This window comes from Myotis daubentonii, chromosome 17 (genome assembly GCF_963259705.1).
Source record: "Myotis daubentonii chromosome 17, mMyoDau2.1, whole genome shotgun sequence".
Lineage (NCBI taxonomy): Eukaryota > Metazoa > Chordata > Mammalia > Chiroptera > Vespertilionidae > Myotis > Myotis daubentonii.
Window position 1 is genome coordinate 53,479,765 of NC_081856.1, and position 12,924 is coordinate 53,492,688.

At 68.0% G+C, this 12,924-nt stretch overlaps 2 protein-coding genes across 2 annotated transcripts in view; one reads left to right on the plus strand and one right to left on the minus strand.

Moving 5' to 3' along the window:
• DENND3 (DENN domain containing 3) overlaps positions 1-12,924 on the plus strand; it is a 210,458-nt gene that overhangs the window by 144,178 nt on the left and 53,356 nt on the right. The gene's annotated exons all lie outside the window — the stretch shown is intronic.
• LOC132219799 (maestro heat-like repeat family member 5) overlaps positions 1,226-12,924 on the minus strand; it is a 34,094-nt gene continuing 22,395 nt past the window's right edge. Inside the window, exons 19-30 of the mRNA XM_059672433.1 lie at positions 12,584-12,738; positions 9,203-9,362; positions 8,569-8,756; positions 5,983-6,120; positions 5,526-5,640; positions 4,657-4,800; positions 4,147-4,323; positions 3,561-3,716; positions 3,147-3,269; positions 2,416-2,518; positions 2,115-2,189; positions 1,226-1,755 (exon numbers count right to left, since the gene is read on the minus strand). Coding sequence (XP_059528416.1) covers positions 1,658-1,755; positions 2,115-2,189; positions 2,416-2,518; positions 3,147-3,269; positions 3,561-3,716; positions 4,147-4,323; positions 4,657-4,800; positions 5,526-5,640; positions 5,983-6,120; positions 8,569-8,756; positions 9,203-9,362; positions 12,584-12,738 — 1,632 coding nt within the window. The 3' untranslated portion in view covers positions 1,226-1,657. The remainder of the gene's footprint in view (positions 1,756-2,114; positions 2,190-2,415; positions 2,519-3,146; positions 3,270-3,560; positions 3,717-4,146; positions 4,324-4,656; positions 4,801-5,525; positions 5,641-5,982; positions 6,121-8,568; positions 8,757-9,202; positions 9,363-12,583; positions 12,739-12,924) is intronic.

Below are 12,924 nucleotides of genomic sequence, written 5' to 3' on the forward strand. Positions count from 1 at the left end.
GCCCGGCCCCCCTGCGAGGCCGGAACTGAGCTGCTCCCCACGGCCAGACTCAGCGTCTCTGGCCTCACTTTCCCGAGGGGCTTGTCCAATCACCAGTGGCTCCAGGGACCCCACCCAGTACAGGCCCACCAGCTCCAAGCTTCCCTCACCCTGGCTTTCTGGAGGGACAGTGGCTGGAGGCAGCGAGGAGGCCTGCCTGCCCCACCCAGAGGCCAGCAGAGGGCGGCTGAAAGGCCAGACCAGGGAAGCCCCCTCACAGGGAGATGGCACCCCCACCCCGACCACACCCGCCAGGCTGGACCCTGCTCCCCAGCCCCTCGGTCCGGCAGGAGGGCACCCGCGGCCGCGCTGGGGCCCGCAGAGGTCGGTGGGCAGGGTGGGCGGAGTGGGACAGTGGAGCCGCCGCCCGGCCCTCCGCGGGGCTCCATGCGGAGGCTGACCGGTGATGAGAAGGTGGGAGGGGTTCCCTCCGGCCCCCAAACACGCCCGAGGACACGTAAACGCGTGGCTCCAGGAAGGTGGCTGTGTTTTTTCCACTTAAGGGTCGTTTTTATTTTTCAGTGACAGCTGACGTACAGTAGGGTGTTAGTCCCAGTTGTGCCCCAGTGACCAGGCCTCACGTAACCGGCTACACGATCATCCCGGTAACCCACGCCCACCTGACCCAGCCGGTCACTGGAATGTCACTGACTAGGCTCCTGTGAGCGACACGGGAAGGGATGGAGACGTGCAGGTGGACGGTTACAGACTAGTCACGGGATGAAGCCACTGTATTAACCCGCCACCCAGGTTGGGGGGCCTCCTCTGTGCCAGCCCCGGGTGCCACACCCCTGCCCTGAGTGCCTCGCAGGACCCCAACAGGCGGGGGGGGGGGGGTTGGCAGGCGAGGAGTTTGTCTAGGCCAGTGATGGCGAACCTATGACACGCGTGTCAGAGGTGACACACGAACTCATTTTTTGGTTGATTTTTCTTTGTTAAATGGCATTTAAATATAGAAAATAAATATCAAACATATAAGTCTTTGTTTTACTATGGTTGCAAAGATCAAAAAATTTCTATATGTGACACGGCACCAGAGTTAAGTTACGGTTTTTCAAAATGCTGACACACCGAGCTCAAAAGGTTCGCCATCACTGGCTCTAGGCCCTAAGGCAGTGGCTCTCCAGGGAGTCAGGGACCTGCCAGGAAGGACCCCCTCTGGACTCAGCCTCTGAGTGGGGGGCCAGTCTGCCTGGTATCCTCATCTCAGGATGGGGGTGACGGTGGAGGGGGACATCGGCCCAGGGACCCCTTCCTCATCGCCAGCCCCCTCCTTGGTAATTACGGGCTCCAAGCGGAGACACGCTGAAGACTGTGCGGCCGGAGCCCAGGGCCCCGGCGGCCGTGGTGCGGGCTCCGGCGGGCGGGGCTGTCCTTTGCAGGCCCCGCACTGACTTCCGCTTGTCTCTGGGGGACCGGCCTGTCCTGCCCCACACCCAGGCCTGGCCCTGTCCCCTGGTCCTGTCAGTGTCCCCTGGGGGCCCAGGGAGGGTGGGCAGGGAGCTGACAGGCGTGACGCTTCTTTGTTGAATCTAGATCTTTCTTTCAAATGAAAAAATGTATGCTACCAAACTCTGCTGACCAGGTGGCGGCGTGGGGGGCGGGGAGGGGGCGGAGGTCACTGCCGTCCGGCGGCCAGCTCTTGGAGGAAGCGGCTCTGGCTGGTGGCGAAGACCCGGACGCCGGGCTCCCGGTCCTTTTTGAGGTTTTCGAAAGCTCGGGGGGGGGGGGGGGAGGGGGGGAGGAGGGCCCAGTCAGGGGCGACCGGCCCGTGCAGGCGGAGGGCCCTGCCCCTGGGTGCGGGGTGGGTGTGGGTGTGGGTGTGGGTGTGGGTGGCAGGATGGGCCCAGGCCCCCCCTCCTCCACCTTCCAGGCTGGCGGGGCTTCCGTCCCCAACCCCACCCACTTCGGCCCGAGGTTGCCCACCAGAGCGAGGCCCTGTCCCAGGTGGGGCCCATCCCAGGACGAGGCCCCGTCCCAGGTGGGGCCCATCCCAGGGGGCGCGGCCCCGTCCCAGGTGGGGCCCATCCCAGGGGGCGCGGCCCTGTCCCAGGGGGCGGCAGGGGGCTGCTTACTGCACAGCAGCAGCTTCAGGTCCGCGTCGCTCACCACCTGGGACAGGGCCCGGGTGTGGTAGCAGGTGGTATAACCTAGGCAGAGGAGGGCATGCTGGCGGGGGCAGGGCTCCCAGGTGGGCGGCCTCCCTGTCTGCGTGGGGGCTCAGACCCACTCCTGCCCTTCCAAGGCCCCACCCCCCTTTTCCTTGCTAGTGGGCCCTGGCGTCCAGGTGCAGTGGTGTGGCCAGTGCTGGGTGGGAGGGCCAGGGTGCTCAGGCGGAGCAGGCTGCGGGTCCCCACGCGCGGGCGCCCCGGGCACCTAGGAAGAGCGCTGCCCAGGTCCTCATGCGGTGGCTGCAGCTGTGCAGGTAGCTGAGGGCCTGTGACAGGTGGATGCTGAACTCCTCCTGGCTCTGGGTCATCTGGCCCCGGACAGCGTGCCTGTCACTCGCTGGGACCTGCTCTCTGCCCCGCCTCCCTTCCGGCCCCTCGCCCCGCCCCGGCCCTTCAACCCAGACCCAGACCCCCAATCCACGCCCCAAGCCCCCAATCCCCGCCCCAGGCCTCAAACCCCGTCCCTCACCAGGCCCAAAAGCCACGCCCCCGCCCAGGCCCCTCAACCCCGCCCCTGACCCCGCCCCCTGTCCCAAGCCCCGCCCCAGCCCCAAGCCCCGCCTCTCACCAGGCCCAAAAGCCACGCCCCCGCCCAGGCCACGCTGTAGGCCCCCGAGCTCCGCCCCCGCCCAGGCCACGCTGTAGGCCCCCGAGCTCCGCCCCCGCCCAGGCCACGCTGTAGGCCCCCGAGCTCCGCCCCCGCCCAGGCCCCTCAACCCCGCCCCTGCCCCCGCCCAGACCTCGCCCCCTGTCCCAATCCCCGCCCCTCACCAGGCCCAAAAGCCCTGCCCCCGCCCAGGCCCCGCCCAGGCCCCAAGCCCCGCCCCATCCCCAAGCCCCGCCTCTCACCAGGCCCCAATCCCCGCCCCTCACCAGGCCCAAAAGCCCTGCCCCCGCCCAGGCCCCGCCCAGGCCCCCAAGCCCCCGCCCCCTCACCAGGCAGGACCAGAGGAAGTGGCGCGCGCTGAGGCCGCGCTCCCAGGCCAGCGCGCAGAAGAGGGTGTGCGGCAGCCGCCAGCGCAGCAGCGCCGCGCAGCGGTAGAAGGCGAACCGGGCCCGCTGCAGGGACGGCAGGGAGCGGTCACGCCACCGGGGTCTGAGCCAGAGGCCCGGGCTGAGGCGGGGTCTGGGGCAGCCGCAGGGTGCGCTGTCCCTCCTGGCTCCCGGCTCCCTCAACTGCCAGCCGGGGTGCCCCCTCCTCCCAGCCGCACCCCGCCGGGCTCCTCCCTGGCCCCTGGGGAAACCAACGCGGGAGCCACACCTGCTGCCCCAGCGGACCCACCGCTCGGCGCACCCCGCCCCTCCGGGTCCCCAGCCCCGCAGGGTAAAGGCCCACCCACAGGCACTGACCGTGGCGACGGCCGGGCAGCGGTCCCGCAGGTGCAGGAGCAGCGGCACCAGGCCCTGGTGCACCTGGGTCCGCAGGCTGCTGGGCTCCCTGCCCGCCATCGCTGCCACCAGGTCCCCGAACAGTGCCATGGCCGCCGCCCGGACCGCGTCCCGCTCCTGCAGGCCAGCGGCGCCGCGTCACGGCCGAACCTGCCGGGGGCCCCGCCTCCACCCCACTTGGGGCTTCCCCGCCCCGGGTGGCCTGGGGCTCAGCTCCTCAGCGGGACGCCGTCCCCCGGCTGGCTCGGGGCTCCCGGGGCAGGGCAGGGCCTCCCCCTCTATAGGGCCCGTGGGCGCTCGCTCCCGGGCCAGCCCCAGGCGCGGGAGGTCAGTGCTGCCACTCGGCCGTGTCCTGACCACCCGGTGCCACGCGTGCGTAGCGGGGCGGGCGCACCTGCTAACCCGCGAAGGGCAGCAGCCCCGGAGCCGGGCGCCCGCGGGAAGGGGAGGGCGCGGCGCCTCCTGGCGGCCACCGGGAGCTCCCGCCTCCGCCCCGGAAGAACGGGGCCCGGAGGCACGCGGAGGGGTGTCCGCCCCGCACACTCACGTCGTCAAAGAAGGAGCGGGCGTTGAGGGCGAGCGTGAGGCTGTGGGCGCCCGCGCCGTGCGCCCCCAGGCGGTGCAGCGCGTCGGCCACGGTGCCCATGACCCGCACCACCACCGGCTCGCTGCTCCGGAAGAAGCCCTTGATGAAGAGCGGCAGCTGGCCGCGCAGCAGGCTTCCCTGGGGGCGGGGTGTGGGGGGACGACTGACTGCCTGCCCGCCCCCCCCCCCGCCCACCGGAACCAGAACAAACTCGGGTTCTCCTGGCGATGTCCCTCCCCAGACCCCAACCCCGACCCATCTGGGCGCCTGCCCTGCCCTGCATCCCTCAGGGGGCTGGAGACAAAGAGGGGGGTCGTCAGGCTCCCACAACCCTGCCAAGAGGCCACCCCAGCCCGTTCTACAGACGAGGAAGTGGAGTCCCTAACCACCCGAGGAGAGGGACCCGTGGGTCGGAGCTGGGATTCCGCCCCTGGGCCTGGCCTACGCCTGGTGCCGGGCGCCCCGCCTCACCTTCTCGGGATGGAAGAGGATGTTCGCCAGCCCCTGCAGGCTCAGCACCCGCACCGCGGGGCTGGGGTCCCTGATGCTCTGGGCCAGCACCATCAGGGCGTCCGGTTCGGGGAGCACCTCCAGCAGGGCCGGGCTGTAGAGGAACTGGGGGCCCCCCAGGGCAGGCAGCTCGGGCCTGGCCCCCTTGCCCCTCCAGGGGTGGGCTCTAGGACCAGGGGTCGGTAGGGGTTTTGGGGTGGCAGTTGGCCAGCACCCTCTGGGCATCCTGGTTAACAAGTATTGGAAACTGGCCTCCAGGCGGGTTCGACCCTTCCGGGTGTAGCTGGAGAAACTGAGGCTGGGAGGGGAAAGGGCTTTGCCCGAGGCCTCAGAGCAAGGCTGGGGCCAGCACCCCTCACCGCCTGCTCCTGGGGCCCCGGCACAGACTCCCGGAGGGTGATGTTCCTGCCAGCGCGGGGGGGGGGGGGCAGGAGCGGCCCAGGCTCCGATCTGGGTTCCCCCTCCCAATGTCCTCATAGGAACGACACGCCCCCACCTGGCACTGTCCCCAGCTCACAGCGGCAAAGCCGGCCTCCCCGCGCCTGTCTGCTTCCAACTGCCACCTCCAGCGTCACAGTCGCAGGGGAACTGGGTCCCCGAGGGAGGGCGAGGACAGGCAGAACTTCCGGCCAGGGGTGCCCGACCTACACTCGGACCTCAGCCCTGCAGGGGGCCTGGGAGGGGGGACCCAGCAGGAGCCCACGTGGGAAGGAGGGTGAGAGGGGTCTGCCCCTCATCGGGGCGAGGTCCTGGCGTGGGTCCCGATGGGGCGCCGAGGCAGCTGGAGGCGGGGTTCAGGCCTGGCGGAGGGCCCCTGCCCGCCCACCTACCTCATTGAGGATGAGGATGGCCACCTTCCTCGCCCGCTCCTCCCGGCTCTGCAGGCTGGGCAGCAGCTGGCTGGCCACGGCCTTGATCTGCCTGCAGGGGCTCTGCACCATGGCCCTGGGGGTGGGGGTGGGCAGGGGGGCGGGAGCTGGGTCATGGGAAAGCCCCGTGCCCACCTTCCCGCCACCACCCAACCCGGCCTGGGCCAGGCGGCTGGAGGTGCCACTGAGTGTGGGTGGGCACCATCTCAGAGTGGGCTTCCGGTCCCTCTGCAGCCGCTGGGTGCCACGCCTGGGCTGGGCATCGGGAGAGGAGGAGCAGGCACGGCCCTGTCCCCGTAAGGGCCTCGGGCTGGGCTGGGGCCTGGGGGAGACGCCTGCAGCTCTGGGTTCACAGGGCACAGAGGTGTGCTTCTCCCTGCCCGCGGGCTGTGTGCACCTGCGTGAGCCCTGCCCCTACCTGGCCAGGAGGCCCACACCCTGTGGGTAGGTGTCCAGGGTGGTGAAGAGGTCCCAGGCGTCCTGCAGCTCCAGGCGGGCAAAGTCCTGACAGTGGCCCGTGGTGAACAGCAGGCTCTTCAGTGCCTCCAGCGACATGCTGCGGGGCGGGGGGCGGGGGGGCAGGGGTGTCACAGGCCAGTGCTGTCCCCGGGGAAGGTGAGCCTCCCAGCTTATTCCCGCCCTTGTGAACAGAGATGGTCAGTGTTCTGAGGCACAGGATGGAGGGGTCCCAGCTGAGCCTCGAGGGACAGTGCCCTTTAAATGTGGGGCTAAGAGGCCGGCCGGTGTGGCTCAGTGGTTGAGCGTCTACCTATGACCCAGGAGGTCAGGGTTCAATTCCCGGTCAGGGCACATGCCCGGGTTGCAGGCTCCATCCCCAGTGTGGGGTGTGCAAGGAGGCAGCCGATCAATGATTCTCATCGATGGTTCTATCTTCCTCTCCCTCTCCCTTCCTCTCTGAAATCAATAAAAAAAACTAAAAATAAATAAATGTGGGGCTAAGAGTCGAGAGAGGGCACAGGAGGGAGGGGGAGGAGAGCCAGGGCTGCGTGGTGGCATCAGGGAAGCCCAGAGAAGGGTCTGCAGCTCCCGACGGGAAGCCAGGCTGCACGGACACCTGCCCGGGTGTGGCAGAGAGAGCGCCAGCGTGAAGCTTGGTGACCGAGTGCCGGCCAGCGACCCGGTGTCACTCCAGGCACCGCCCCTGCACAGGCTACAGGGGACCTGGTACGGACACACCCCCTACAAAGGAGCAAGTAGTCCAGAGGGTGACAGCCCGTCCTGGTCACACGGCCTGGCCAGGGGTGGCAGAAGTGGCGTCGAACCAGCCCCCTGGCTCTGAGCCTGCGCTGTGAGGCCGTGGCCATGGGCCAGGCCCGCAGGAGGGTGCAGGTGCGGTGCAGGTGCAGTGTAGGGCCCCGAGATGCAGGGCGCCCACTCTGTGCCCGTCCCCATCCAGGCCACCCCGCGCCTGTCCCATCCGCTCGGGCGTGTCATCGCGCCCTGGGACCAGCCCATCACTCCTGCCAGCCACCTTCTGAGCAGATTTGCAAAACCAAGTGCCAGAGGCCGAAACGCCACTGCCCGGGGTCCCGGGTGGCACCGACCCCAATGCCAGCCGGCTTGGCGTCTTGTCCAAGCCACGCCATGACAGAGGCGGCGGTTTCCAGGCCACTGGTCTCGGCCAGGGAGTGGGGCCGGCTCCGGAGAAGGGGCCTGGGGCAGCGTGTTTTGTGACCCTGGTGTCAACGCTCGCTCAGAAGCTTCTGGCTTCCTGCCGCCTGTCCCCGCGGCCACCAGGGCTCCCGGAAGACGGCGTGGTCTGACCCGGGCCTTCTCGGGGCTCCTGCTCGGCTCTGCTGAGCCGGTGGACGCCTGGCCCCTAGGCGTGGGGCCCGGAGGGGCCGGGCTGTGCAGGCAGCTTCCTCCTCCGCCCCCGCCCTGCGTTCCAGGAGGAGGACGTTTTATTAGCTGATTAGGGAAGATTCATGCGTTCTGCGCGGCGATCTGACTAAAGAAGGAACTTGACGCACATTCGGATGCAGAAGCCATGCGAGAGCAGCCGTGTTTTCCCGGTGCCGCCTCGGGGAGAGCCGTTAAAGTGACAAACTGCGGGAAGCGCATCGTAACACAAACAAATGGGAGAGTGGGCCCGCGGCTTTAAAGACGGGCTCATGGGGCTTCTCCAGGCGCCCTCTGTGCCGAGGGAGACGGACCCCGTCCACGCCCGTCCATGCTGCCGGGCAGGGGCGGAGACCCGCGGCCGTCCTGACCCGACAGCAGCGCCAAGCTGTCCCGGGTCCGCGCCCGGGGTGAGGGGACCCAGAAGGCGTCTGCTGGGCTGCGGGCTCCGGCTCAGGACGCCTGGGCGTTCAGTGGGGCTCAGGCGAAGCCCCTGACCCGCTCTGAGCCTCCGTTTCCTCGTCTGTAAAACCGGGACGCGTTCCCACAGAACCCTGCACGGACCACCCTGGGGCGACGGGGCAAATAGGGCCGTGCCGTCCCGTGGAGCCCCGGCGCCAGCTGGGCGCCCCTGCACGGACCACCCTCGGGTGACAGTCAGTGGGACACGTTCCTGCCTCCGGTGCGCCCCACGTCACTGCTGTGCCGGCCACAGGAGGGTTTGGAGGGTTGAACTGCGTCCCCCAGTGATGTCAAAGCCCGGCCCCAGGCCCGGGAAGGCGGCCTTACTTGGAAACAAGGTCTTTGCAGATGGACATGTGGTGGGATGAGGTCATTAAGATGGCCCAGCCCCTCAGGAAGAGGGGAGGGAGACAGCCGTTCAGGGCGAAGGAGCGGGGAGGGAGGGGGAAGGGGGAAGGGGGAGGGAGGGGGGTGGGAGGCCCAGGACAGGAGCCCCAGCGCGGGGCCAGGCAGGAAGGAGCTCCCCCAGGTTTCAGCAGGAGTGGCCCTGTGGGCACTAGCCAACTCGCCCCGGGAACTGTGAGCGGCCGAGTGCCCGTTGCTTTAAGCTGCCCGTTGGTGCCACTTGCCGCCTGAGGGGTCGGACACAGCATCCTCCGGGCAGGCCCTGCGGCCCCCTTACCTCAGGGGGCTGGAGGCGGCGGCCCCCCGGGCGCCCGGGCGCGGCAGCGGCGGCGGCTCCCAGGGCAGGTGCAGCTCCAGGATGTAGTGCACCTGCGTGAGCAGGGCCAGCAGCAGCTGCGGGAAGGCCTCCTGCACTGGCACCTTGAACTCCTGCGCCAGCTGCAGGCTGTGCAGTGTGTTGGTGGCCTGTCGGGCGGCAGCGGACGCTCACTGGAGCCCGGCCAGGCCTGCCGACCGACCGTCCATCACACCCGCGGCCGCCCCGCCCTGCTCACGGGGCGAGCCCCTGAGGTGCCCTCCATGGGCCTGGCTCTGCCCACTCCCCTGCTGCCTCCTGCGTTTGGGTGGGACATTCGGTCCAGAATGTTCTCAGGGGGGCACTGAGCGGAGATAACCAGGGCAGGGCAGGGACACGGGCGTGCTGGGACGCCGGGAGGGCCACCTGCGGACCCCACGCCGACCCCTCCTCCAGGCCGGCTGGGCTGGGCAGGGCTGGGCTGGGTGCTGCCCCCCCCCCCCCCCAGGGCCTGGCACGCCAAGGGCACCCAGACACCGCTGAGATCGCCCTGAATGGCCACAGGATGTCGTCAGCCCCGTGGCAATGGGTGACGGCCTGGGGGTGGCGGACTCACGGCCAGCAAGCGCAGGTGGGTCTTGTCCGCGGGCTGGGGGTCGCTGGGGCTGGGCCCGCCGGGCAGGGGCCTCTCCTGCAGCCAGGCCAGCAGGGTGGCCAGCACCAGGCGGCTCCCACGCCGCTCGGCCCCCAGGGCCCGCCACAGCTGGAAGGCGTGGCTGTGGGCAGAGAGGCACCGTGAGGGCTCGGCCAGCCAGCGTGCCATGACCGAGGCGTCAGGTGCCTGGAGAGGCGTGGCCGGGGGACGTGGGAGATGCCCCGGGCCCCTGTTTGTGGGTCTCCCCACCTTCAGGGTCTCGCCCCCAGTCCTGTCACCCCAGCTGCAGACTGACTCCGCCACCTTCCACGGCTCCCGAGACCAGCAGGGCACATCCAGCTGGCACTCAGAACCACCGCCCTCTGGCCTCTGCCCTCTGCCCTCCAGCCCCTGCCTGTCCTCCCTCCTCTCCTGCCTCTGGGCCTCCACAGATGCTATCATTCCTTGTGCTTGGAGCACCCCTCCTCGCTGGCCTACTTCCACTGCCTCGCCAGCAGTCGCCTCCTCCTGGAAGCCTGCCTGGCTTCCTCCTCCTAGGCCTGGGCTTGCTGGGGTCCAGCTCCCCGGGGCCCAACCTGAGTCAAGTGAGGGGCCGTGACTGGCCGGCAGAGCTTTGCAGTGTCCCTGGGCCCATTCTGCAGACGGGGAGACAGAGGACAAGAGAAAGGATGTGCTCTGGTCAGGGCTCTCCTTGGAACTGGGAAGCCGGACGGGGGGCCAGGCCTGCATGGTCCTATGCCCTTTCCGCAGGTCCAAGGTCATGGTTCTGTGAGATCTGGGGGAGTCAGGGGGCGTTGGGGCTCCCGAGATGTAGGCGACTCTGAGGGCCCCGTTTTCTGGGCAAGGTGGTCTTGGGGCCTGAGTGGGAGGGGCTGGAGGGCAGGAGGGACTCGGGGACGGTGGGTCAGGGTGGGGGGCACAGTGGGCGGGCGGAGTGAGGTCTCCCCCCGGATTTAACACAGACCCACGAAGGCCACCCTGAGCCCTGGGAAGCCACCCGTGCCATCCGCCCCCGGGCTTGGTGGGCATAGCAGCTCAGAGGACTCCGGAGGCTCCCTCGTGTGGTCCCTGCCCCTCTGGACAGGCGGGGCCTTTGGAGTCAGGAGGGCCGGACTCAAATCCCCTTGGCCCCGAGCTGGCTGTGACCTTGAGCCGGCCACTTCCTCTCTTGGGGGCAAAACCTGCCGCCAGGGGTTTAAGTGAGGAGCGAGGTGCCCAGGTCCAAGTTTCTATTCTGTCCCTGTGGGCGTCTGTCACTCAGTCAGCGTGTGTGTGTGTGTGTGTGTGTGTGCATGTGTGTGAGCGCGGCCACACTGCGGGGACCTCCACAGGACTCGGCGGCGGCGGGCCCAGGAAATGGCCCTGACGGTGTGGGAGTGACCGGCTCTGACGTGGCGGAGACAGGGCTTGTGAGGCGTGGGGTGGGGAGGGGACGGGGGAGGGTGCACCTGGCGCCGCCGATGGTGAGGGGGGCCCGATGGTGAGGGGGGCCCGGTGGTGAGGGGGCCCAGTGGTGAGGGGGGCCCAGTGGTGAGGGGGCCCGGTGGTGAGGGGGTCTGATGGTGAGGGGGGCCCGGTGGTGAGGGGGGCCCGATGGTGAGGGGGGCCCGGTGGTGAGGGGGGCCCGGTGGTGAGGGGGGCAGTCGGGAGGCTTCAGACACAAAAGGGAGACATTTAAGGGCCTGAAAGAGAAAAGAACCCAGAACACTGGAGGTCACGTGACCCTTCACCTGCCGCCAAACCAAGAACCAGCCTGAGCGGGCTGGGTTTCCGTTCTGACGGAAGAGGGTGCCACTGAACGTGAAGTCCTAGAAAGGGCCCCGCAGGGTTTCCTGCCGACAGGAACCGAGTTAACGGATCCATCTGCCCGCACAGGAGCCAGAGACAAACTCAACACCGAGGGAGGGACCCTCCCCTGAAACCACCGGAGGCAGCAAAGGCGTCAGGTGACTCCAGGGCAGTCCCACGCGCTCCGCCAGCGCCTACACACAGGACCGTCCGCTCGGACTGTAAGTGCAAAAGGACACACAGGCCTCTGGAAAGACAGGAAGCGAGAGCTGATGGAGTTCGGGAGAGAGAGGGAGGAAATGGCAACGCTCGCTCAGAAAATAAAACCCAGCCATCCGCTTTTAAAAGATGCCTGACTGCCCGGCCGGCATGGCTCCGTGGTTGAGCTCTGACCCACGAACCAGGAGGTAGCGTGCAGCCGATCTCTCTATCCCTCTCCCTTCCTCTCTCCCTAAAATCAATAAAAACATATTAAAAAAAAAACCCACACAAGACAAGAGTGATAAGACTCAAGTGAAAACGGAATTAAGGGCCTGGAGGAAAAGCAGTAAAACCGATCTCGAGAATGAAGTGGACGTAAGGAGGAAGCCGGGAGGACCGCGAGAACCGCGAGAAGGCGCTGGGAGAGAAAGCGGGTGAGGCGGGAAGAGCTTCGAGTCACCGGCCTCTCTGAAGAGGCCAAGCAGCACCGGAACAAACGGATATTTAAAACGACAACCAGAGGACTTTTCAGAAACAGCAGCAACAACAAAAATACTTAACCCCAGATAAGCGAGGGCCCGGGAGGATTAATCACCAACCCGGAGACACTCCTTAGTGTAACTATTACATTTCAAAGATCGAGGGGGAATCTGCAAAAACAGGGCAAACAAGCCTTTGTCATCAGACTCTTCAAAGACAAAGGGGGGGGGGGCTGCAACCGAGCAGCCCGGAGAAGACACCTCCGGAAGGAAAGCGCGAACCGAGGGTTTTATACCCAGACCGGCCGTCCGCCACGCACACGACCTCCAACATAAGGAACCTGGGCGGCCCGACGCCAGGCGCCCTCCTGGAGGGACCTGTCAGGAGACGAGTGTCCCCAGCTGAGTGACCGGACACGGCAGCCAAGGGACCCGATAACGATGCGACCACAACCGGTGCGGGCCAGATCCAGGTGGGGGAGGGAGCGAGAGGTGTCTGTGCCCAGGAACCACGTCTCGAGCCCCGCGGCAGGAGCGTGGTGCGTAGGAGTCAGAGCTGAGATGGGAGGGAGGAAGAGGACCCCAGCCACCTCCGGACTTGGGTTGGAGGCCTGTGGTGGCCCCTGGGAGGGGGGCAGGTAGGAAGAGGAGGTCCTTGGAGGAGTAGAAGGAAGGAGGCTCTGGTGTGGTGGTGGGTAGTCAGGACCCCGCTCTGCACAGTGACGGGGTCGAGGCCGGGTAGGGCACGGATAGAATGCAAGGCGAGCAGGGCCTCCGCAGGGCCCGCCCCAGGAGGTGCGCGATCCAGGAGCAGGTCAGCTGGGGGAGGCCGGAGGGTGGGGCGAGGGGTCATGAGGGAAGGGGGGCCGGGCACCTGTCCAGGGTGACGGAGAAGTCCAGGAAGGCGGCCACCAGCTCGGGGGTGTGGTTCCGGGCCAGCAGGGTGATGGCCTGCAGAGCATCCTCCTTGGCTTGGGGGATGCGGATGGAGCAGAGCTGCAGGTGGATGGCCTGGCCCAGGTTGGCAACCTGCGCAGGAAGGCGTGTGGGGGAGAGGGCCGGTCTGAGCGGGGGGGCCAGGCCCATCCTGGGGAGCCTAGGGGGACGGAGGCCCCACCCTGGTGATCATGGAACTCTCCTGAGTGGCCCTGAGCTTGAGCCTGATGGGGAGACACAGGCCTGCCCAGGGTGGTCTGAGGGAGGAGGCGTGGCCCT